We start from the raw sequence: 25,890 nt of genomic DNA on the forward strand, positions 1-25,890 counted from the left end.
ATTATGAGTGTACGATTATTATTAATGTTGGCAACTTGGCAGGCGAGCTGTGCGACGCGCGGCTGTCGTGGGTGGTGGAGGGCGGCGGGGGGGGCGGCAACTCGTACGGGTTCCGCAGCGCGCTGGAGCTGCCGTGCCACCGCCTGCTGCTGGCCGCGCGCTCGCGGTTCTTCAGGTGAGGGCGCTGCGTGCGTGCGCGTGCGTGCGCGTGCGTGCGTGCGAGTGACGGCGTGTGTGTGCAGGAGCGTGATGTCGCGGCGCGGCGCGGGCGGCGCGGGGGGTGCGGGCGGCGCGGGGGGCGCGGTGTGCGTCGACGAGAAGGTGCTGCCGCGCCGGTTCGCGCGCGCGCTGCTGCACGCCGCCTACACCGACCAGGTACGCGATACACATATACTATATTAATAAATAATATATATGAGACAACATCACACACATCATCATACTCTGATCCCAATGTAAGTAGCTGAAGCACTTGTGTTATGGAAAATCAGAAGTAATAAAATCACAAACACCCAGACCCAAGACAACATAGAAAACCAATGATCTACATTGACTCGGCAATCGAACCCGGGACCACGGAGGTCGTCATAATATACTATACATGCATACACTACGTATTGTATCTATCATACTACGTACATATTTTCGATGTATGTATATATATTATGAGAATGCAACGGAACTCTGTCAAATTAAATACCAAAAGTACAAATATCTGACGCTCCCTTTTTGCTTAACTGTCAATTCACAAGTAATGGAGCGTCAGCAAAAAAAAATACAATTACACATACAATTTTAGTATTAATTCTTTTAGTATTGTAAGTTATTACTAAGCATACGCGTAACAGATGGCGCTAGTATACTTTTGAATCGCGGTATAGTTTTGCTTAAATAAAAATTATATTAAGTCATACATTTTTTTTGTTTTGCGCTTCCCACCAGTAGATGGCATTGTACCCAATCCTAGATCACGCAACAGTTTTCTTTATTTATTTGTACAAAACATTTCTTTGCATTAATTTAATTTGAGTTTTAACAAGAGTGTGTAGTTTCATTTAATAGTAAGGACATTAATATAAGAAGCGATATCTTTGGAGATTATTGTCTCTTCATTAGATAAACTTAACTGAATTACAACATGTCAACACTTCTATCTCGTCACGCCAGTATATTGAAGTGACATTTTAAAGTGATGATATAATGATATCGTAGGTGGACCTCACGCTGATCGGAAGGAATTCGTCGTCGCCGTCGTCCACGGGCGGCGGCTCCAACGGCACGGTGAGCGCATGCCTATACACTACATATACACTTATACACTGCCAGGGGTCGGGTTAATGGATAAACATGACAGAATTTCATTGGTATTTGAAATATGCAGGTATCCTCACGAAGTTTCTACCGTCAAGCACGATTGAAATACAGATTACTTAAGCCTCGTTTTGAACCCGCAATCGTCGATTAAAATCCTATCTTGCCTTGAAATACATTTAACAATTTCTTTCGCGTTCCAGCTGCGGGGCAACGCGCCGCGGGGCTCGGCGATCCAGATGCTGGACGACGCGTTCCAGCTGTACGAGATCGCCAGGTGACGCCCGCCGCGCGCGCCGTAAGCCCGCGCCGCCCGCTCACCCGCCCACCCGCTCACCCGCTCACCCGCCGCCTGCGCAGGTTCCTCGAGATGCCGATCGTGGCGCAGGGCTGCGAGGACGCCGCCGCGCGCGCGCTGGCGCCCGACACGCTGCCGCACGCGCTGCGCTGGGCCGCCGCGCCGCACGCCTCCGCCTGGCTGCACCGGTACGCACGCGCACGCACGCGCACGCACGCGCGCGCACGCACGCTGACGGCCCGCGCGTTGCAGGCAGGCGATGCGCTTCCTGCGCGACGAGTTCCCGGCCGTCATGGCGTCGAGCGCGGCGGCGCGCCTGCCGCACGGCGCGCTGTGCGCCGCGCTCGCCTCGCCCTTCCTGCAGGCCAGCGAGGCGCAGGCGCTGCGCGCGCTGCTGCGCTGGGCCGAGCGCGCCGCGCAGCCGCCGCGCGCCGGCCAGCTCGCCAACGGTGCGCCACGCGCCCCCCTGACCCCCGCCCCCCCCCTGTACCCCCGAGCCCGCGCTGACGGCCGCCCTCCCCGCCCGCAGAGCCGAACCTGGTGTGGCACACGACGCACGCGCGGCGCGGCGCGCGCGGGCGGCGCGGGCCGGCGGACGCGGCGCTGCGCGAGGCGCTGCAGGACCTGCTGCCGCTGCTGCGCCTCGAGCACCTGCCGCCCGACTGCGACGTGCTGCAGCAGGTCACTGGGCGCTCGCCGTTACCGATACTGTATTGTTATTAAAATTGTGACACTATTAGTAATAACTGCTAATATGTATTTATAGTTATTGTTCCAAACTTGACCCAAGCTCGTAATCGAATCTGCAAGTTGTATATCGCTATGCTGCCCTAATGATCTCGTTCTTTTGAAGCTTTCATTTACGTGTACTTTAACAGTCGATCAAAATTACATTTTAAAACCTTTTATTAAATGAGGAAAATAGAAAGCAAAAACCTATTTTACTACTTGATCAATTTAATTCTCTTCCTCCTCTTCCCCTCAGACTGCGAAAGTGATTAGACGTGTACACTCTTAAAAATATTTTTTAAATAAAATAGTAACAAGTAAATAAGTATAAAGTACCAGGCGCACATAAAACAAAAGTGCCTCTAAGCAAGTGCATAATTACGTGTACTCGTTTCAAACTGCGACCACTAAAACTTAGGACTTAATACGTTGTGGAAATATGCCGAGACATGCAAGATCGCCCTCTAGCAGTAACTTACTCCACACGCAATCGGATACAGATGTTACAAATATACCTCCAAACACATCGACAACGGCTTTTGTTTCCCAAAGAAACAAAAGGCAGCGGCAATCGAATGATGAAGAACTAATTTCTTTTAAAGATGAGATTCGTATGATGCTTGATGAATGGAAAGAAACCCAAAACACTTTACTAAATAAACTTATGTCGGAAATTTCGGAAATAAAGAAACAGAACAATCAGATTAAGCTCTCAAATGAAGAAATCGAAAAATCACTAGATTTCCTAAACGCACAATATGAAGACATGAAAACTAAGGTCGAAGGTCTCCAGACTGAACGCAAACAATTTCTTTCCCAAATAGCTTCACTTGAGGAGAAAATAGAAGATATGCAAAAATCCTCAAAGCTGACTGCTATAGAAATAAGAAATGTGCCTATTCCTACAAAAACTGAAACAAAAAGTGATTTATGCAATATCGTGAAAAACACATGTAAAGTGCTAAATGTAAATGTTGAACAAATGACTATCAAAGATGTCTATCGCATAAATGGGAAATCAAGCAAGGGTACAATCATTTCTGAGTTCACTACAGTCGTATTGAAAAAAGATGTGATACAAGCAGCAAAAAATTACAATAAGCAACACCCTAATCAACGCCTTAACTCAAACATAATAGGATTGAGTGGACCAACTACACCTATCTTTATTTCTGAAGCGCTTACAAACAAGGGACGAAGATTATTTTTCCTTGCTAGAGACTTTGCCAAGACACAAGATTTTAATTACTGCTGGACCAACAATGGAAGAGTTTATCTTCGCAAAACATCGGATTCACCACATATTGAAATTAAGACGGAGACACAATTGAGTAATCTTAAAAACCAAAAGTGACTATATCTAGTAAGTAGTTTAAATCATTGTTTATTTTTATTAAGATCAAAAATAATGGTTGTTAAGGAGGTTTATTTAAGGATTTTTATATTGATTTATTATTTCCAAATATCAAATAAGAAATATTTAAGTAACGTTTCCAACATTTATTGTAAAATAATGTGTCAATACACTTGGGTTTCACTATCTTTAATCAAAAGTAAAAATAATTGCCGTCCACGTAAAGTCATTAAAAACATTATAATAAATTCGATTCTTTAAGCAAAGCTAACTTATTAAATAACATTGATAAAATAAATGCAGGTACATCCTTTTTAAGCTGCCCCGAGGCATGCAAAACACTTCTAAATTCTAACAAAATAAAAACCAACGATTGCCTAAAAATTTTGACACAAAATATTAGAAGTATCACCAAAAATATCTCAGAATTTGAAGTTTTCCTGGCTCGTATAGATATTCCGTGTGACATATATATTCTAACCGAAACTTGGAATTCTAAAACTATAAATTTTCCATGCTTATTAAATTACAGCACTCACTACACTAAAAATAATTACAATCAAAATGATGGTGTCGTAGCCTACATAAGACATGGTTTAAGCTGTTCTGTCGAGGAAATAATGTTATCTGACGCTACTTGCTTAGTTATCAAAATACAGAATGATGCTATTGTTATAGGGATTTACAGATCACCTTCACATAAAAAACTTGAAAATTTTATAGCTTCACTGGACAGATTATTAACTACCTACAGACAATATAGTAATATAATATTAACGGGTGACATTAATATTGATATTAAGCTAAATAATGAAGATGCAAGCGCCACAGACTATCTAAATATGCTAGCAGTTCATGGCTTATTACCAGGTCACACTTTCCCCACTCGAGTTAAAAATTGTATAGATCATGTTATGATTAAATCAAAAAACCCAGCCTTCACAAATGTTTTCGAAGCCCCTGTTACAGATCATTCTCCCGTTCTGACGTGTATTCCCTTAAAACAAGATCCCATCAAATTATCTGTTAGAACTTATAAAAGAGTAAATTATGATGGAATAATTATTGATCTCAAATCTCAAAATTATACTGAAATTTTAAACTCCCGAGATTCATATTGGGCTGCGGATCAACTTGTTAATATTTTAAGAACTTCTATTTTAAATAATACGCTAAATCTTATAACACCTAGGAAAATATACTGCATAAAACCATGGATCACACCTGGTTTAGTTCGTTGTATCAAAAATCGTGATCGAATGCACTTAAGGTGTAAAAATGACCCAAATAATATAATACTTAATATAACATATAATAAATATAAAAATTACTGTAATGATTTACTTAAACGATTAAAGCGAAATTATGAAAGGAATGAATTACATAAATATTCTAAAAATCCAAAAAAGACGTGGGAAATTATTGATAATGTCCTAAACAAAAATAAAGGTAAAACAAACTCGACAGATTTACTAAAAATAGAAAGTACACCTCAAAAATCTGTAGACACAGTAAATAAATATTTCACTAGTGTGGCCGTAAATTTAGCAAATAAAATTCCAAAATATAACAACACGATTTCCTACCAATATGAAGACACAATAACACCAGCTAGTTCTATGGTAATGCTTGGAACATCTGAGTCGGAAGTTGAATCTATTTTAATGAATTTAAAGTCTGATAGTGCTGTAGGGTGGGACGGAATCTCTTCCAAAGTATTAAAAATGGCCAAAGCTATTCTTATTCCTGCTATAACGCACATCGCCAATTTATGCATCGAAACTGGAACTTTTCCCAATGTGTTTAAAACATCAATTATTCACCCCATTTTTAAATCAGGTAATAAGGATTGTGTTAATAATTATCGTCCGATTTCGGTGTTACCTGCTTTATCAAAAATTATAGAAAAGATAATGAATAAGCGTCTTTTATCTTATTTAGACAAAATAAATTTCTTCTCAAAAAATCAATACGGTTTCAGACCTGGCAGATCAACAGCCCAAGCAGTATCTAACCTCACTGACTACGTAGCTACTAATATTGACACCAAAAACAAATGTATTGGAGTATTTTTAGATTTGTCAAAAGCTTTTGACACGGTCTCTATATCAATATTAATAAATAAGATGGAGGAAATTGGCATAAGGGGTACAACACTTGATTTATTTGTTGACTATTTACGAAACCGAACTCAACGAGTCACTATAAACGGTTACACAAGTAAGGATACTCCGATAACGCATGGTGTTCCACAGGGCAGTATTTTAAGTCCAACCTTGTTTTTAATATATATCAATAATCTATGCAAATTAAAGCTTCAAAACTGCAAAATTTTCACTTTTGCTGACGACACTGCACTGATATTTAACGGAAATTCTTGGGAAGATGCTAAATCAAAAGCCGAATCGGGACTACAAACAATGGCAAACTGGCTTAATCAAAATTTACTTACACTTAATATTAGCAAGACAAAATTTATTTTATTTACAAATACCGAACGTGCACTTCCGAATGAGCAAGTATTAAAAATCCGCATTCATTCTTGTCAAAATATTAAAATAAACACTTGTGATTGTAGCTTTATAGATCGTGTAAAAACTTTAAAGTATTTAGGTGTTGTATTAGATGAAAAATTATCATGGTCCCCTCAAATAAACCAGTTGTCAGACAAAACGCGTAGACTTATTTATATTTTCAAAACTTTACGACATATAGCTGATTTTAGTCTTATAAAAACAATCTACTTTGCATTGGTGGAGTCAATTTTGTCTTACTGTATTACATCTTGGGGTGGAGCCAAAAAAACACACCTCATAAAACTAGAAAGGGCACAGCGAGCGATATTAAAAGTTATGACATTCAAATCTTATATGCACCCAACAGTCGCCCTCTACTCCGAATGTGATGTACTAACAGTAAGACAACTATTTATTAAAAATACAATAATGTCCCAGCATCAAAAAATAGTATATAATCCTGCAACATTACTCACTCGGCGAAAATACAACGCTTGTCCTATCATTCCATACAAAACCGACTATATAAAAAAATTCCAGTGCTATCTCGGTCCTATGCTTTATAATAAAATAAATAAATTGTTAAATTTTTATCCACTCAATAGAACCAAATGTAAAGGCACACTATTATCATGGTTAAAAACACAAAATTATGAGGAATTGGAAAAACTGTTTGTTACTCTAAAATAAATAATACTATAAACATATAAAAAATCAAAATTTTCAAAACTCTTATAAACCTTTTATTACAGTTTTAATATTTTATTTTCTTCTATTTGTTAAGCTAAGTTAAAAAAAAAAAAAACATATACAGTGTAAACTCCATGTAACGTCACTCGATTTAACGGCAAACTCTCTAAAGTGTCGAAATCAATTGGTTTTAGTTGGTTTTGCTTGTATTCCATACATGATACACTCTACATAGCATCACACCCACTCTCAATAACGACAACAATTGAGAAATAAAAATTAAGTTTTTTTCCTTTTAAGTTGCTAAAATTAGAAAAAACTGCGCATCTGTGTACGTTCTTTTGTCGCTTTATTATTCTAGCCCTCAATAAACTCGAATGTCGGCACCACGCATTAGGAACTTTCTAAGAAATTCGTTAATTTGTTTACAAATTGGGATTGCTTGCACGTGTAGACTGTGACCATGCCTAATAAGTATGAGTCATGGATTACAACGTTATCATATGTATTCTACGATTGATGAGGTGGAAACAGAACTTGAGTTTGATAGCGACAACCTTCCATTAACTGAGTGGATTCAGCAGGTCAACATGGCAGGAAATACGGTAAATTTTCAAACCTACATCGAAGTAGACAACTGCCTGCTTACAATAGCTTCACTCACAGACATAGAAATTTTGGTTTCAGTGGAAAAACTGAGGTTCAAGAATAAAGAGATGAAGAAGATGAGACGGATGTGCTTGAGCCTCCGCCAAGCGTTAAAGTAGTTCTGAAAGCAGCTAAATTATTGGAAAATTACTTCTTTTATATAAGATATAAATAAAAAAATTAAAAATATACAACAAAATTACTGGTGCAGTAAAAGGCGTCAGACAAAAATAACAGAGTATACGCAATAGCGTTCAAATAAGATATATATATTTTTTGTACATAACTACTAACAATAGACTAAAATAAACTCTTTTTTCGAATTCTGATTTTTCTTCTCTTCATTTAACGACCACTCTTTATAACGCCATAAAATGCACAGTCCGTTCAGTGTCGTTATATAGAGTTTACACTGTATTTTCATATTTACGTTTACAATTTAAATTAAAGTATTACATTTTATTCTTATGCTTAGTTCATAGTTTTTGTGGTCTAACCTATCAAATTGTAAGTTTGAAGGTAGAAATAGAAATGTCGCTGATGTTGTTTTGTATAGAGTTTTAACTTTTACCCTCATTCACTAATTACTTTTGTAGTTTATTTTTAGAAATAAGATATAATAGTTACATCGGAAGAGTCTAGCGTTTAAGATACAGGCTCGGCCTAGTTTAAACGCTAGTGTTTACTAACCTCAATGTCAACATAAAATCATGTAAAATTAGGTATTATAGGTTAAGACTAATGTACATTTCTTGGAGTCAATAAAGATTATTATTATTATTATTATTATTATTAATTCTGAATCAGGGGTCAAAGAATTTAATGAGAATAGACTCGTATACATTCAACTCGCAGTAGAGTACTAACAGTTTATGGAGGGGGAGGGGGTAGTGGTAACGAGTTCCACGGTGTCATGTTATAATGTGTAACGCGGTGCGTCACCTGGCGCGGTCCGTCCTTACCCACGGTTTCTGGCGGCAGGCCATCCGGCGCGGCATCGTGGCGGCGCCGGCAGCGGCGGAGCGCGGCTCGGCGGACGCGTGGCTGGGCCGCGGCGCGTTCCGGCCGCCGCGCTGCTTCCTGCCCTACCTGGACGAGGTCAGGGCGCTGCTGGAGGACCAGGCGCCGCCCGAGGCCGAGCTGGCGCGCGCGCGCCTGCGCCTGGCGCAGCGCATCCCCGACACGCTGTACATGGTGGCGGCGGCGCGGCGCCAGCACGACGCGGCCGCGGGCGCGCCCGGCGCCGACGGCGCGCGCGCCTGCGTGTCCGCGCGCACGCTGGCCGCGCTGCGCGCGCGCGCCGCCGAGCTGCGCGCCGCCGCGCCCGCCCAGCGCGCGCTGCGCCTGCACGCGCCCGACACCGCGCTCGTGCGCCGACAGGTACCGCCCCCCCACCGCACCCCACCCTGCGCACGCGAGAGCCGTAACGTGACGTCATCCCGCCCGCAGATCGCGCTGCGCGCCGTCCGCGAGATGTCGCTGCCGGACTCGTGCGCGGAGCTGCTGCTGGGCGACGCGGACGCGCCCGACGACAGGTTCGCTCACCACTTCGATACACATCCTGTCACTGAGTTGATTTAAACATCAAAGCTACCTTGTATTGAGCTCGCAGTATGTTCGTATACGTAAACTGGCGTCTTAATATAAATTATAACTTGGATTCTTATTATGCAAATAGTAGAATGGACGAAAAGTTTGATTTAACATTACTTGATTACTATTATTTACATTACCAACCTTTAAATTTCCCACAACTGAGCTAACCCTTTTCCCTTAGGGGAGAAGGTTTGGAGCATATTCCACCACGCTCCAATGCGGTTTGATGGATACACATGTGGTAGGATTCCATTGAAATTGATCACATGCAGGTTTCCTCACGATGTTAATACAAACAATAGTGCTTGCGTGTGTCTGAACCCTCAAGGCTCAGTTGTCACTGTGCCCGTATGTCTGCAGGGAGGGCGCGGAGTGGGAGGCGCGCGCCAACACATCCGCCTCGCGCGGCGACGCCGACGACGACTGCTGCAGGTCGCTTGACGCATCCCACTTATATGACATCTCACGTGCACACCACCCGAGATAATTCCACTGCTTTGGTACCTGAACCTAGAGCAGTCTCCTCTGTCTCAAAGGGAGATTCTGGGTTCAAAACTCGAGTCGTGTAAACTAATGTTACTTGGAAATTTATAGTTCCGTGGTGGTAGAGCTTTTTGCAGGCCCTACTGGGTAGGTACCACCCAAGTTGTGTTTCGGTTTGAAAGGCGAGTGTAACTACAGACGCAAGGGACATAACATCTTAGTTCCCAAGGTGGGTGGCGCATTGACGATGTAAGGAATAGTTAATGTTTCTTACAACGTCATTGTCTATGGGCGATCACTTACCATCAGGTGGCCCATATGCTCGCCCGCCAACCAATAACATAAAAAAAGTTTCAATTTTGCTAGTGTTACTTACTCGTGCCTCACAAAGCACAGATACCCATCGACTCTTCGTCTGATACCTCTATTCTTGTTGGATTCCCCTTCCAATACTAATATGAAGATGACAAAAACTGACATATGTCCAAAATGGGTAGTCTTTAACAATGGCTGCTCAAATCCAAGCCAGTCTGGATGTCATCAGTCTTTCGTCAGGTAGCCTGCCTCGTGTATTGTAGTTATTAATGATGTGATTGTATATTTCAGATCCGGTTCGGGATCGCTGCGCTGCGCCTCCGGGGCAGCCTCGACGAACGCCTCGCTCGGTATGTCTCCAAACCAAAATCCAAGTATACTTTAGCGCTTTTGAATCGACATTTTACAATTAAGTGACATTTATTTATAAAAAATATGTCAGTCCCATTGTTCTCTTACAATTTGTCTTATCAACACAATGTAAATACAACTTATATCTAAAAATTACATGACTGTTGATTAAATTAATCTTAATTTATCTTTTAGAAGCTGCATGTGTGCCAGAACTATATCATAAACATATTTAGCCGATAATGTCGTTGGTTCTGCAATTAAGTGACGTTGAATGAAGATTCTCTATATATGACTTTTTTTTACTTTAATGCAATACTAGCAATGCTGGAATGCAATCCCTCAAATTGTTTAATTAATTACTAATATTCCTATTTACCACTCCTTTCAAGCTTATGTCAGGAGTGGGGATGACAATAGCCTAAAGCTTCGAAATCGATCCTGCGACTGCCCGTAAGGCATCGCTCTATAGATGTCTTGAGTTATCATCTTTCTCCTTTCCTAAAAGTCCGATGAAAAATAACATGAAATGTTTTCTTGTTTTTAGATAACCAACGCGCGGGGACATGTCGACGGGAACTACCGGCCCGGCCCCTCGAAACGCACCACAGGTACCACACTGATGATATATATGTGGGAGTAACCCTGTCTGTATCAAAAATCAAAATCAAAGTATACTTTATTCAAGTGGGCTTTTACAAGCACTTTTGAATCGTCACTTAACAATTAAGTGAAGCTACCACCGGTTCGGAAAGTAGATTCTACCGAGAAGAACCGGCAAGAAACTAAGTAGTTACTCTTTTTCAACATTTAAAAAAAGTACAGTCATGTTAATTAATACAATTATTAAATTAATATATCATGCCTGGAAGTCAACAGGTATTAAGTATTAAGTATGTAGGTTTGGCAGTGGAGTGTAACGTCCCCGATGGTTTTCCAGGAGCGGTAGCTGGTCGCGCGCGCGGCTGTCGGCCGCCGTGCCGGACGTGGCGATGGCGCCCAACGCCAACACGCACCTGCTCACCGCGCGCGACTACCCGCATCCGCACCCGCACCCACACCCGCACCCGCACGCCGCGCACGCGCACGCGCACCCAGCGCACCAGGCGCTGCACGGAGCGGGTGAGTGATTCCACCCCCATTGCACTCGGATGAAGTACTGAAGACAGTGTTCTCTACTTATATTATGAATGCAAAAGTAGCTCTGTCTGTGGCCTCTTCATGCTTAAACTGCTGGACCGTTTTAGATGTAATCTAGTATGGAGATAATTTTAAGTCCCACGACAGGAAAATCATCCTATAAGGGTGAGAAAAGGGAAGTGATTGTATAGAGAATCAAATATTTTTGAAGTAAGACAAAACTTACTGTAATGGATATTTTCTTAAAATAAAATGTTTGTGCAATTTTGATCAATCAGGTAAATACACCATAAAGTTTTAATTTTCACACTTAAGGATGATTGCCATATCATAAAAATAAAGTGTTTTTCTTCCCCGGAACTCAAACTCATTTAATCTAAATCGGTACGGCGGTTTAAGCGTGAAGAGGCAGGGCTACTTTCGCATTTATAACGAATTTAATCATATCAGTGTCACCCTTATCCTTAAAGTGTATCAAACTGGTTTAAAGTAAAAATATATGGTGCTAGGACGATAAATATTAAAAAGGAACTTGTTCTTCAACCACAGAGCTGGTGGGAGTGCTGCAGCTCGACCTCGGCGACGGCGCCACGCACACGCCCCGCCCGGGTGAGTTTTTTTTTTTTTTTTTTTAATCTTATAGGTTGGCGGACGAGCATATGGGCCACCTGATGGAAAGTGGTCACCATCACCCACAGACAATGACACTGTAAGATATATTACCTTACATCGTCAATGCGCCACCAACCTTGGGAACTAAGATGTTATGTCCCTTGTGCCTGTAGTTACACTGGCTCGCTCAACCTTCAAACCGGAACACAACAATACTGAGTACTGGTATTTGGCGGTAGAATAACTGATGAGTGGGTGGTACCTACCCAGACGGGCTTGCACAAAGCCCTACCACCAAGTAAAGAGTGCCCTCACGGACCAAATATAAGTGAATACATATCGCTACCCAATACAAGTGTCTCACAATATGTGTGGTGCGCAGGGTCGCGCGCGCAGCGAGCCGCCCGACAGCACCGCGAACACTCGCAGGTGAGCACGCCGCGCGGTGACGTCACGACGTGCGCAGTGACGTCACGCCGCGCGCTGTGACGTTACGCCGCGCGCAGTGACGTCACGCCGCGCGCAGTGACGTCACCGCGTGTGTCGTGACGTTACGCCGCGCGCAGTGACGTCACGGGGCCGCTGCGGTGGCGCCGCATGCGTTGTACGGACGATCGCCTAATAGGCTATTTGACAATGAGAAAAATAAATCGTGAATTTTTTAATCAATGTATATTTTGAGTTAAAAAATGGTTATTCACTAACGAAAGTTGAAAATAATACTTAATTTATTCAAAAATCAATAAATAAAAATTCGTTTTTTCAAACGTTTGTAACGTGACACAGAACGCTCCTGATCGGCCGGGCTTATGATGAAGTCACTTTCTTGTAAACTTTGCTTTTCTACTATATGTACCACAGATTAAAATACAGGAAAGTGACGTCACCGACTCCATTGCAGCGCCATATTGTCCAAGTAGCGTTTTCGCGCGCTATTTAAATATGGAATTTTTAATATACTATTTTTCGGCAAATATGTACTAGAAATAAAAAACACAACTTTTACTGGGTTCCTTAACTTCTACTAAATAATATAAAATGGATTTTAAAAACCAGTCAAATAGCCTATTGTCAGCGTGACAGCGCTTATTGATTGGTCTGCTGACTGTACATAAGTTCTGTTAGGAAAGGTCCACACAACAAAGACTCGGTAGAGATGTTTATTGAATATTGTCTGTGCAACCTATCAGTGTAAACAGTAGTCACAGTCACTGAGACTTTGTCTTGAGAAAACTCCAGTAACTCTTGGGATCTTGGGGTGTGAACCATGGAGCTCTGGATCTACAGTCAGCCGCTAGACTATATTACTCATATATCCAACCTTCCATACTAATATATACTAGTATTATAAATGCGAAAGTAATTATGTGTGTCTGTGTCGCTTTCAAGACAAAACTACTGGACCGATTTGAATGAAATTTGGTACACAAATAGTCTAAAATCTGAGACAGGACATAGACTACTTTATAATTGTAAAGTGTTAAAAAGGGGGATGTAAGGTTGGAAAGAATTGACACTTATAGAACTAGAAATATGAGACTTATATTTAGGTTGTTTACATCAGTTTGTATACAAGTAAGTCATTTTTAAAGATAGAAACTCTGATTTCATTTTTGGTACATTGATTTTAAATAACTAGATAGGTATGTATAGTACGACAAAAATTATATGTAGCATCGGAAAATGCCGATTACTGCCGATTTAAAGCGACGCGTCGAATTGACGAATATATTATGTCGTATGATATTACAAGTTATTACGTTTGTGTAAAGATCATATTCGCATGAGAAATAGATATTGATAATTTGGGATAGCGTACTCAATTCGGATGTGATCGGTTTTACGAACTTTGCCGATGCGACATCTAAGTTGTGTCGTACTATATTTAAGACTTTCAGGATAATCTACACCTAAGATCTGAAATACACACCAATGTGGTATACACAGAGGCCTTTATCAACGTAATGTTTTAAGTTAATTTCTAATCATACACGTGTAACGCGAGCATTGCCGCGGATAACAGCTATAGTCTGTTCGCGTTAAGAATGCAGTGAGTTGTCATTGTTTACCGGCTTTACTCCGCTCCCTGACCAATCAAATCTCTTTTAACAGCAGGGTGAAGGTGTATGCATATTTGTGTTAAAATTCCAACAAATTATATTTGTTTTAAAGACTAAGTATAATGAATTTTATAAATACACATTAAAGTAAAAAATCGAATCGGGGTGTTTAATCAAATAAATTCTTAACACTATATACAATCGTTTGCGAATCTTGCCATCGCGATGTAGAAATTTACATATTTTGACATAACGTCATCTAGTAGCTATAGGTTAGATTAATTATTACGTGTACAGCTTGAATAAATTAAATATAAGTATATAAATAAACAAAATTTAAATTATAAAAATAAAAATATCAATTAATAATTAATTAAATGTGAACTTGACTTTGTAATTTGAAAAGATTTGATTGGTCAAAGGGGGCGGAGTCAGGCCGGTAAACAATGACAACTCACTGCATTCTTAACGCGAACAGACTATAGTTATAATATTCATGCAAGGCGATGAGAGCCTAACTGACCATGATGCAGTATACAGAGCTGATGATCACGTGTCTTAAGTGTGTGTGTGTGCGCGTGCGCAGGGCGGCTGCGCGCGGCGCGACTCGGACGAGCTGCGAGCCGCCATCGAGCTGTCAGTCATGAGGGGTGAGCCGCCGACTGTTGCCTATTACTGTGTATACAGTGGGGGGGGGAGTACCCGTTAGATGGGTCAAAATGGGTCTCATTTAAATATAGTTGCATCCATTTTGTTAGTAATTGTTATATTATTTAAATAAACTTCACGAAGAAGTTTTGAATCGTCGATAATTAAATACGGGTAGTATTTATCTACCTATCTTAGTGTTATGGCGTGTTAATATAATATAATATAGAAGATAATACTGAAAAGTTATAATGTTAAAAAATAGTAACTACAGAGTTCTTGCCGGTTCTTCTCAGTAGAATTTATTTTCCGAACTGGTGTTAGCTTCACTTAATTGTAAAATGACGATTCAAAAGTGCTTGTAAAAACCTACTCGAATAAAGTTTATTTTAATTCGATTTGATTTATATAGTAGTAAAAGTAATATATAATATAGTAAATAGTAAACTGAAAAGTCAAACATAGCGTTCGACTTTTCAGTATTAATTAAGTAATAATTAATTTGCTAATTAATGATGCTTTCTTTGTTTATATTGATTTCATAATGATTTGACATAGTATATCAGTGAATATACTTTTATGCTACTGACCGTACTCGTCATTACACGTGTTGTGCTGACGTTACAGCGTACTCGTCGCTGCAAGTGGCGCGGCGCGGCCCGCCGCACATCGCCGACCTCCTCCCACCGCCAGGTATGTCTCACTCTTACACGAACATATATATATATATATATATATATATATTATATATATTATTTACTAGGTGGTAGGGCTTTGTGCAAGCCCGTCTGGGTAGATACCACCCACTCATCATATATTCTACCGCTAAACAACAGTACGCAGTATTGTTGTGTTCCGGTTTGAAGGGTGAGTGAGCCAGTGTAACTACAGGCACAAGGGACATAACATCTTAGTTCCCAAGGTTGGTGGCGCATTGGCGATGTAAGGAATAGTTAATATTTCGTACAGCGTTATTGTCTATGGGTGATCACATACCATCAGGTGGCCCATATGCTCGTCCGCCAACCTATTCCATTAAATATATATATCAAGTACAGTCACTAATCAAGAGGATAAAATTCAACTAATTAATATTTGATAGCGAATTGCGATATGTCGTTGTATGAGAGTTTGAATTATCTGTGGTTTTTTTTTATGGACTTGACAAAAACATACATCAAGAATAATATATCCGTGCTATTATCATGAAGTACAGTCAGAGTAAGAACCTTCGTCAGTTTTCAAGTTTCAATTCAATTTTAATTCAATTCAATTCTTGGTTTAGTGGCTTTTAGTTGTGCCGGCAGGGCACAGATTATTTCGCCAATGTCACGTAGGATGGAGAATACACGAATGAGATTGATTGGTTCAGTTGAGGAAACAAACTCAATTAAATTTTGAAGACTAGCATAGTAGTAGTAATTTCCTTGTTAATCCTCAACCTAGAACAACACAAACATTAAGGGTTAATAATATGTTACGATAAAAATAATTGTTAGTACTTTAAACTATATATACTAAAATATAACACTCAATGGGACAATTCACAACTTAATTTTATTACATATACTAATATAACTATAATTTTATTACAATACATTTAATATATTTACATAGAAAATAACAAAATGGACTAAACACAAACGTCAACAAACATTTATAGGGCGAGGGAATTTAGGAGGGAGAACGTCGTAAATGGGATGAATAAGTTTAGGACAAAGGAACAGGACATGGGTTGCGGAACCTTCGTCTAGGCCACATTCACTTAATTTTTTATATTTATGGCCTCTGTCAATTGGTTGACAATTCTGCCAGTGTCAGGGTTGAAAAATGGTTGCTTATTATAGCTCTTTTTCGTTCTGGCCAATGACCACGATCGAAAACAAATATGACATCACAATATAATATACCAACACCCACTTACATACAAAATAATAAAACTACCTACGTAAACATACTTATTATATAAAGAATACACTTAATCAGAGTTTGATGTTATATCTTTCAATATACTTAAATATAATAGAAATTTCTGAAGATGACAAAATGCAGGACATGTTGAAAGGGCGAGGAAAAGTCGGAGGAAGAAGATCATGCAATAAAACAGGAAATTTCTTATACTTAAAGGAAATATGTTCAACGGTACCCTCATCAAGGCCACATTCACATAAAGAGTGGTCCCGAACACTGATCTTTGATAAAAAAAGGGGGCTGCAGTTATGGCCCAGACGCAACCGAACCGAACCGAACGCCACCCGTGAAACTGTTCTTTTAAGAGTTCTTTAAACGGAACGTTGGATCTTCTTTGTTAATACCAAAACATGTAATTACATTGGGCCTAACAGCAAGTGCGTCAAAAAAGACAGCAAACAAAGGATTACCAGGAAATTGAAAAAGAGATGATGCAATAAATTTTTCGTAGCTTTTAAAAAGACAAATAGCTTCTTTATGAGCCCAGTAAGAAGGAATAAAGTTTGAAAGCTGACGAAGAGAAGTAAGTAATGGGTGGCAAGAATTTTGATAAGCTTTGTAGAGAAATATATAACAAAGATATTGTCTACGAAGAAATAAGGGAGGATCCAGACATTCTACTTGGAGAGCTTTGGTGGGCGAAGACTTCATGGCACCACAAATGATGCGGAGACACTTGGCTTGAATTTAGTCCCAATCGGCTAAAGCTGATTTATTACACGGTTCAAGCAAGAATGACCCGTAATCAAAATGTCTCCGAACAATGGCGTTATAAAGGAGTTTCTGAGTGTAGGGGTGAGCACCCCACCACACACCTGATAGAGACCTCAAAACATTTACACCAAGCTCACGTTTTCCTTGATGTAATTAAGATGGACCGCGCCATTCATACGAGAGTCAAAGTATACCCCCAAAAATTTGACTTTATTTTTAACTGGAATGCGACGACCTCCATGGTCGAGTGGTGTGTACACCGGTTTTCATGGGTACGCCACTCTGAGGTCCTGGGTTCGATTCCCAGCCGAGTCAATGTAGATTATCATTTTTTTTCTATGTTGTCTTGGGTCTGGGTGTTTGTGGTACCGTCGTTACTTCTGATTTCCATAACACAAGTGCTTCAGCTTCTTACATTGAGATCAGAGTAATGTATGTGATGTTGTCTCATATTTATTTATACTGGAATGGTCTCATCTTCCAGAACAATATCAATATCCGGTATCAATCTTCTTCTGGAAAACACCACTACAGAGCTTTTAGGACCAGACAGAGATAAGCCGTGATCCGCTAGCCAGATGTAAAGATTTATTTTACCCCATAAATATACATTAAGGCGAACAAATCAATCATCGATAGACTTTGAGGCATAATAAAGGGCTATATCGTCTGCGTATTGTAATATGTTACAATCAGACCAAGAAGAGTCGAGATCAGAGATATATAAATTATAGAGAATGGGACTTAAAACCGAGCCCAGTGGTAACCCCTTCCATACTATTCTTGGAGGATGCATAGTACCTTGGACTCGAACAGAAATATATCGTTGCATGAAAAGATTGCATATGATATTAATCATCCTCGCGGCAAGACTCAGCTGGAGCATTTTCTGCCTGAGTAGCGGGAGGAGTCGAGATGGTCCAGTGGTTAAAACGCGTGCATCTTAACCTATGATTGCGGGTTCAAACCCAGGCGAGCACCGCTAATTCATGTGGTTAATTTGTCTGTATAATTCATCTCGTGCTCAGCGGTGAAGGAAAACATCGCGAGGAAACCTGCATGTGACAAATTTCATAGAAATTCTTCCACATGTGTATTCCACCAACCCGCATTGGAACAGCGTGGTGGAATATGTTCCGAACCTTCTCCTCGAAAGGAGAGGAGGCCTTTAGCCCAGCAGTGGGAATTTACAGGCTGTTGTTGTTTGTTGATGAAGCGGGAGGAGAACATTATCATAAGCTGAAGTGACGTCAAGAAAGACACCAATGAGATGGTGTTCCCTTGAGAGGGCCATGCGAATTTCCGAAGAAAACACGCTCAGGCTGTCCATCGTGCCCACACCACTTCTAAACCCAAACTGCGATTTAGGCAAGACATTCCTACTTCTAAGAATCCATTCCAATCTATTTTTTATTAAGAGTTCCATAATTTTGGCCTGAACTGACGATAAGGCAATAGGACGATAGGAGGAGGGGTCTTTAGGATCTTTATGGGATTTAAGAATAGGAATGATGATTTGATGTTTCCATGATTCAGGGACCAACCCAGTTTCATAAATTTTGTTAAGAATACTGAGTAAAACTAATCTTGATCTGTCAGAACTTTTCTTTAAAAAGGAATAAGGAATACCATCAATACCAGGGGAGGAGTCGTGAAGATTGTCTAAAACAGAGCAAAGCTCATCAAATGTAAAAGGATTATCCATTCGGTCATAGGAAGGATGAGAAGGGGAAGATGAAGGAAAGCAATTTTCAGGAGGAACAAAAGGTGGAGCCGGTTCATCCAAAAAATCATAGAGCCAGACAGAAGGATCGTTAGAAACAGGATTACTATCAATGAAGGAACCTCGGAAGTTTGTTTTTCTTTTTCAAACAAGTGAAAAAGGGGTTCGAGGAGAAAGACTCACAGAAACGAAACCAGCCGTTACGTTTCTTCAGGGATAATTCTCTTTTTGATTTGGCATTTGTACTTTAAAAATTTAAGTAGTTTTCTAAAGACGGAAAATCCATAAAGACCTCCTCCATCTCATCCCGCTTGCGGATGATGTCCGTGCATTCATAATCCCACTAAGGGGGGGAAGAAATAAAATCTTTAGGAGACTTTTTAATTGGGATGAATTGATTGGCCGAAGTTGATAAAGCAGAAATAAAATCATTAGAAGTTTGTAAAAAGTTCTCAACAGTTGTTACTGGAAACAGATCTGTCTGTCTTGTAATAGATTGCTGAAATTCTGCCCACTTAGCCTTCGAGGTACGATATTTTAAATGAGGAGGAAATGGCATAGGCGAGACGGGAACATTATGGGATAAGGAAATAAGAATGGGGAGATGGTCACTTCCATATGAGCAGGATAAATACCTTCCAGTTACACTGAGAAGCCAGATTAGGGGATGTTAAGGAAAAGTCATCACAACTGGGATTCTGAGATGGAGAAGTTCTTCTAGTAGGCGAGCCATCATTTAATAAACAAAGGTTATTATTATCAAACAGATCAATGAGATGAGCAGAAGGGTACTCACACTGAAGGGAACCCCACATCCTTCCACACCTAAAACAACTAGGAGTAGGAAGAGTTAAGAGGATAGAGTTTAATTCGAAAATAATGGCAGAATTAGGATTAGGAATATAAATTGACATGACGGTTGTATTTATAGTCCTTATGGCTACAATATTAAAAGAGGGAGAGTGGGGAGGAAGAGGAATCAATGAATAGATAAGGGAATGCTTAAGAAGAATGGCACTTTCATCGGTGGCCAAAATATGAGGTTGGAAGGAGGTAATTAGAGAGATAATTTCATGTTTTTTATGCTTAATGCTCTTGCAGTTCCATTGAAGAATTGTGACCATTTTTATTAAAAGAACTAGGGGTGAACTGATTAAGTTTTTCAGTGACAGTGTACAGTAAACTGATATTATGCTGGGTAATAATATCAATTAAAGAAAGCAAAAGTTGGATGATGCCAGATAATTCAGGATTTTGTCTAGAATGATTATCTGAAGTTGTAAGAGCACAGCCATTAGGTTGGGAAGATTTTGGAGAAGTAACAAGGGCAGAGTGAGCTTCTTTGTCGATTCCCTTACTAAGGGGAGGACGAGGTCGTTGCTTGAGAGACAAAGTTGTCCGCTCGGACGAAATAGGAGGGATTACAGGGCTGGAGATTTCATAGATTGGAGTGAGAGGGCTGTAGTAGGGCGAGTGGGAGTGGACAGGGAGTTGGGAGAAGAGCGTGTGGAGTCAGCAAAAGAGCGACGGGTAGGGCGAAATGAGAGAGGCTTCAAGGAATGGGACATTTTCCTCTGACATAACAATTTTTATTTCTTTTTGTCTCATATGTTCCGGGCAGTTGGGGTCAGTAGCCATATGTGAACCAGAGCAGGACAGACATGTAGCCTCACTACGGGGTATTTGACAGGAACGTCCAGGATGAGCTTGAGCACACATAAAGCACCTTGGTTTGGACCTGCATTTATCTTGGGTGTGTCCAAAGCGGCAGCAATTATTGCACTGGATAGTAGGAAGGGAATACGGGGTTACTGGAAGGGAAGTGTAACAGCAAAAGATTCTCTTAGGCAGAGTTCGATCTAAAAATGTCACAACAACTGTTTGAGTTGGTAACCACTCAGTTTTACCGTCAGCAACAGCTTTGCGATTTAGCCTTCTTGCTTTTATAGCCCGGCAACCGGGGGTGTAGCATTCGATACAATTCAAGAACTCCATAGACCATTCGACGGGGATTTGCTTCACAATACCCATTCGGGTAATGTGGAAAGCTGGGATGATGATATTATATTTAAGCTCTTGAAACAACGGACTCTCAATAAAATTATTGGCAGAGGAAGTATTCTGTAATTCAATTACAACGCGGTTGCGTCCTGCTGATTTAATTCCTCCCTTGAGGACACCAGAGACCTTGCTTTTGTAAATAGTTTGGGCAAATTTAAGCAGGTTAATGTTATAGCCAGCTGATGGCTCGGGTTCCACTCGAGAGACGTGGACAATGAAAGGCCCTTGACGGGAGTCGTTATACTTGAGTTTAGTGCCACTAAACTCGGGGAGTGTAAACGTGTGCTGGATGGAAGCGCTAGGAGGAGAGGAAGCAGCTTTTTTGTTTATAATACACTCTTCCGCGGTTTGAGGGCGTTCAAGACTTTTATACTGTCTTCTCTAATAATAGCCTTAGTAACCATCTCTACATCATGACATATGGAGTCACCTCCGCCCCCATCCAGGGGCTCCTCAGATTCCATCACCAACTACTAACTAATTAAAGAAAAACATACCTCACAACAAGTAATTCATACGAAACAACACAGGACAATACAATTAGTGAAACTATGCGATATTAGTACAAAAATCTAATGAGATCGCGCACGTGTAGTAAACAATACCCAAGCCTTCAAATCCTTCATGCTTTATCGAGTCTTAACTACTACTAAGAGTTAGTACCTTTTGAATCTAAACATCGAATCATTGCAACGTAATGCGTCATTCTCGATCGGTGAAGCAGATTATCGCTCAAACCGAGTACACGAAAATAAATCTTGAAGCGACGAACCTTTTCTTACCTCAAAAACAACAACAGCCTGTAAATTCCCACTGCCGGGCTAAAGGCCTCTTCTCCCTTTGAGGAGAAGGTTTGGAACATATTCCACCACGCTGTTCCAATGCGGGTTGGTGGAATACACATATGGCAGAATTTCTATGAAATTTGTCACATGCAGGTTTCCTCACGATGTTTTCCTTCACCGCTGAGCACGAGATGAATTATAAAGATAAATTAAGCATATGAATCAGCGGTGCTTGCCTGGGTTTGGACCCGCAATCATCGGTTAAGATGCACGCGTCCTAACCACTGGGCCATCTCGACTCTTTTTCTTACCTCGACTGTACCTAAATATAAGGTTAGTTTGACTTTATTCCCACTTCGTTTGAAATATACGAGTTGCATGATATTAATTTAATAACCGCATATACTAGTTGTTCGACACACATCCAATAAGAGCCACCTAAAATACGGGATTACACTGATTGAAACAACCGTTGCAAGGCGAACCGACTTTATTCACAATCGAAAGATGAGCCATTGTAATTGTATGTAAACAGGGCGACCCTTATATACCTTCCCGCGAACACAACGCTTGCGCGATTCAGAAATGAGCTGCCGTTGCTTACCGCCCATGACATATATGAAGATTCAGTTGACAACTTCACTAGCGCGATTCAGGATGAATCGTGACATGTTTTAGTGACATACTATTTTATTGCATACATTTTATATCTTATTTTATTTTAAACTTATTTATTATTTTATTAATATTTATATAAAATGTGAGGCTTTAACACTAGTCTAATTTGGTTAATTACTGGCTTTGAAAAGAAACGTCTTTCTCGCTTTAAGTCATATTTTAATACCAATAGAAGATTTTAACGTAACACAAAGAAAGCTGAAGCCAATGGGTGATCCACCATATTTGGATCGACACACGAGGTGATTATATAAAGGAGACTTAACACTAGACTAATTCTATAATATACACTAACACACTATATTTATTACACTTCACTAGAAAGAGATAGAGAGATAGGGAAATTACGTCAACACTGTAACCCGCACTGTACCGCCTCCCCCCGCACAGATGTGCAGGAGGGGTACGGTGTAATTTCATTAAGAGTTGCTATGTTGCGTTGCAGACTTCGCGGCGCCGCGAGGGCGCGCCCCGCCCAGCCCGCCCGCGCCGGCCGCCGCGCCCGCCCCCGCCGCCGGCCCCGCGCGCGCCCGCGGTGAGGCCCCGCGCGCGCGCGCCGCTCGCAGCGCCGGACACTCGTAACGTTCGCGTGCGTCTCATTCCAGCGAGCGCGTCCGTCGCGGGCCCGAGCGGCGTCGCGGGCGGCTCGCTGAGCGCGGGGCGCAGCAGCGCGAGCCGCAGCCCGAGCCCGCGGCGGAGCCCCTACCCGCTGTACACGCTGTACGCGCAGCGGGACTACAGGTGACGCGAGCAACACGACACTATCAACTACACAGTGTAAAACAGTTAATTACGCAACGGATTTTGATGCGACTGATTTGAGAGGAAGGTTTTCGTATACGATATATAGTGCTAAGCAAAAAAGTGTCCTATGCCCTTTCTCAGAGTACAAGTTTGTTCCATACACAATTTCATCAAATTCGGTTCAGCGGTTTGGTCGTACAAAGTGACATACAGACAGACAGACCGAGTTACTATCACATTTATTAGATTAATGCAGATAGTACACAAAGTACACAAAGGAATGACGTAGCTTTCTACCGATGAAAATATTTTTATACAATGCGATAAATAAAGTGTCAATATTGTAATCAGTGTATATTATGAGTTTAAAAAAAGTTATTTACTAACGAAACTTGAAAATAATACTTAATTTATTCAAAAATCAATAAATAAAAATGCATTTTATCATACGTTTGGCACGTGACACAACACGCTCCTGATTGGTCGAGCTAGTTATGACGTCACTTGCTTGTTGGCCTTGCTTTTCTACCATATTTACCACAGATTAAAATACAGACAAATGACGTCACGGACCCCATTGCAGCGCCATATTGTCCGAGTAGCGTTTACGCGCGCTATTAAAATATTGAATTGATATGATATTCGACAAATATGTACTAGAAATAACTTTTACTAAATAATAGAAAAATATATTTTAAAAACATTCAAATAGCCTATTGTCGTTATCTATATTGGTTTTGGAGGTCACCGCATACAAACATACATATATATCTCGTCCTTATGTCGTTGCAGCCGCTCGGAGGGCTACGGGCGCGCGGGGCGCAGCCGCGGACACAGCCCCGCCTACGCGTGACCGCCGCCCCACCGCGGTGAGCCGCACGCACACACACACAGACACTCTCACACACAGACAAACGCTCTCTCTTTCTCTATCTCTCTCTCTCACACACACACACACACACACACACACACAGAGACACTCACTCACACACCCACACACTCACACACAGACACAGCCATACTCAAACACAGAGACACACCCACACACACACACAGAGACACACCCACACACACACACAGAGACACACCCACACACACACACACAGAGACACACCCACACACACACACACAGAGACACACCCACACACACACAGAGACACACCCACACACACACAGATACACACCCACACACACACACAGAGACACAACCACACACACACACAGAGACACACCTACACACACACACAGAGACACACCTACACACACACACAGAGACACACCCACACACACACACAGAGACACACCCACACACACACACAGAGACACACCCACACACACACAGAGACACACCCACACACACACACACACACACACACACACACACACACACACACACACACACACACACACACACACACACACACACTCACACACAGACACAGCCATACTCACACACAGACACAGCCACACTCACACACAGAGACACACCCACACACTCACACACAGAGATACATACACACAGACACACACACACACAGACACACACACACACACACACACACACACAGAGACACACCCACACACACACACAGATACACACCCACACACACACACAGATACACACCCACACACACACACAGAGACACACCTACACACACACACAGAGACACACCTACACACACACACAGAGACACACCCACACACACACACACAGAGACACACCCACACACACACACAGAGACACACCCACACACACACAGAGACACACCCACACACACACACACACACACACACACACACACACACACACACACACACACACACACACACACACACACACACACACTCACACACAGACACAGCCATACTCACACACAGACACAGCCACACTCACACACAGAGACACACCCACACACTCACACACAAAGATACACACACACACACACACACACACACACACACACACACACAGGCGAACACACAGCAGTATGTGCGTACTAACTGCATGTCGCTTTGGCTGTGGAAGAGCAAGAGACAGTTACTGTGACGTTTATTCATTGGCACGGACCAACTCGCAGATGGCGTCTAACGGGGCGGCCGACATCGCTGCAGTCTAGCGGACAGGCCGCGCCGGCGCCGGTGGAGCGCCGGGGGCGGCGGGCGGGGCGCCGTGTGTGTGTGTTGGGGCGGCTGGTTGTTGCTAGCTTTCGTTTGACTGAGTTTAACTTGTGTTATACAGGCTGTTTGTAACTTAATTATATGAAGCTTTAAGTAATCTTTTGTTTCCACGGCCACGCTACTCCGAGGCCCCGGGCTCGTTTTCCGATTCGATGTAGATTACCATTAGTTGTCTACGTCGTCTCGGGTCTGGGTGTTTGTGCCGTCGTTACTTCTGATCTTCCACAACACAAGTGCGTTAGCTGCTCACATTGGGATCAGAGTAATGTATGTGATGTTGTCGAT

The 25,890-nt window shown here is 41.6% G+C and overlaps 1 protein-coding gene across 2 annotated transcripts in view; it reads left to right on the top strand.

Moving 5' to 3' along the window:
* LOC124542188 (BTB/POZ domain-containing protein 7) overlaps positions 1 to 25,639 on the top strand; it is a 39,559-nt gene extending 13,920 nt beyond the window's left edge. Inside the window, exons 10-30 of one of the 2 annotated variants that reach the window (XM_047120130.1) lie at positions 43 to 175; positions 243 to 375; positions 1,213 to 1,281; positions 1,515 to 1,588; positions 1,672 to 1,797; positions 1,862 to 2,058; positions 2,139 to 2,290; positions 8,528 to 8,926; positions 8,996 to 9,081; positions 9,503 to 9,574; positions 10,232 to 10,290; positions 10,839 to 10,902; positions 11,232 to 11,413; positions 11,981 to 12,040; positions 12,426 to 12,472; positions 14,690 to 14,753; positions 15,379 to 15,444; positions 23,129 to 23,218; positions 23,289 to 23,424; positions 24,220 to 24,296; positions 25,506 to 25,639. In XM_047120130.1, coding sequence (XP_046976086.1) covers positions 43 to 175; positions 243 to 375; positions 1,213 to 1,281; positions 1,515 to 1,588; positions 1,672 to 1,797; positions 1,862 to 2,058; positions 2,139 to 2,290; positions 8,528 to 8,926; positions 8,996 to 9,081; positions 9,503 to 9,574; positions 10,232 to 10,290; positions 10,839 to 10,902; positions 11,232 to 11,413; positions 11,981 to 12,040; positions 12,426 to 12,472; positions 14,690 to 14,753; positions 15,379 to 15,444; positions 23,129 to 23,218; positions 23,289 to 23,424; positions 24,220 to 24,280 — 2,270 coding nt within the window. In that variant the 3' untranslated portion in view covers positions 24,281 to 24,296; positions 25,506 to 25,639. The remainder of the gene's footprint in view (positions 1 to 42; positions 176 to 242; positions 376 to 1,212; positions 1,282 to 1,514; positions 1,589 to 1,671; positions 1,798 to 1,861; positions 2,059 to 2,138; positions 2,291 to 8,527; positions 8,927 to 8,995; positions 9,082 to 9,502; positions 9,575 to 10,231; positions 10,291 to 10,838; positions 10,903 to 11,231; positions 11,414 to 11,980; positions 12,041 to 12,425; positions 12,473 to 14,689; positions 14,754 to 15,378; positions 15,445 to 23,128; positions 23,219 to 23,288; positions 23,425 to 24,219; positions 24,297 to 25,505) is intronic. The other variant, XM_047120131.1, reaches the window with a different exon arrangement.
* The last annotated feature ends 251 nt before the right edge of the window (positions 25,640 to 25,890 follow it).

The sequence above is a fragment of the Vanessa cardui genome, chromosome 30, assembly GCF_905220365.1.
Source record: "Vanessa cardui chromosome 30, ilVanCard2.1, whole genome shotgun sequence".
Classification (NCBI taxonomy): Eukaryota; Metazoa; Arthropoda; class Insecta; order Lepidoptera; family Nymphalidae; genus Vanessa; species Vanessa cardui.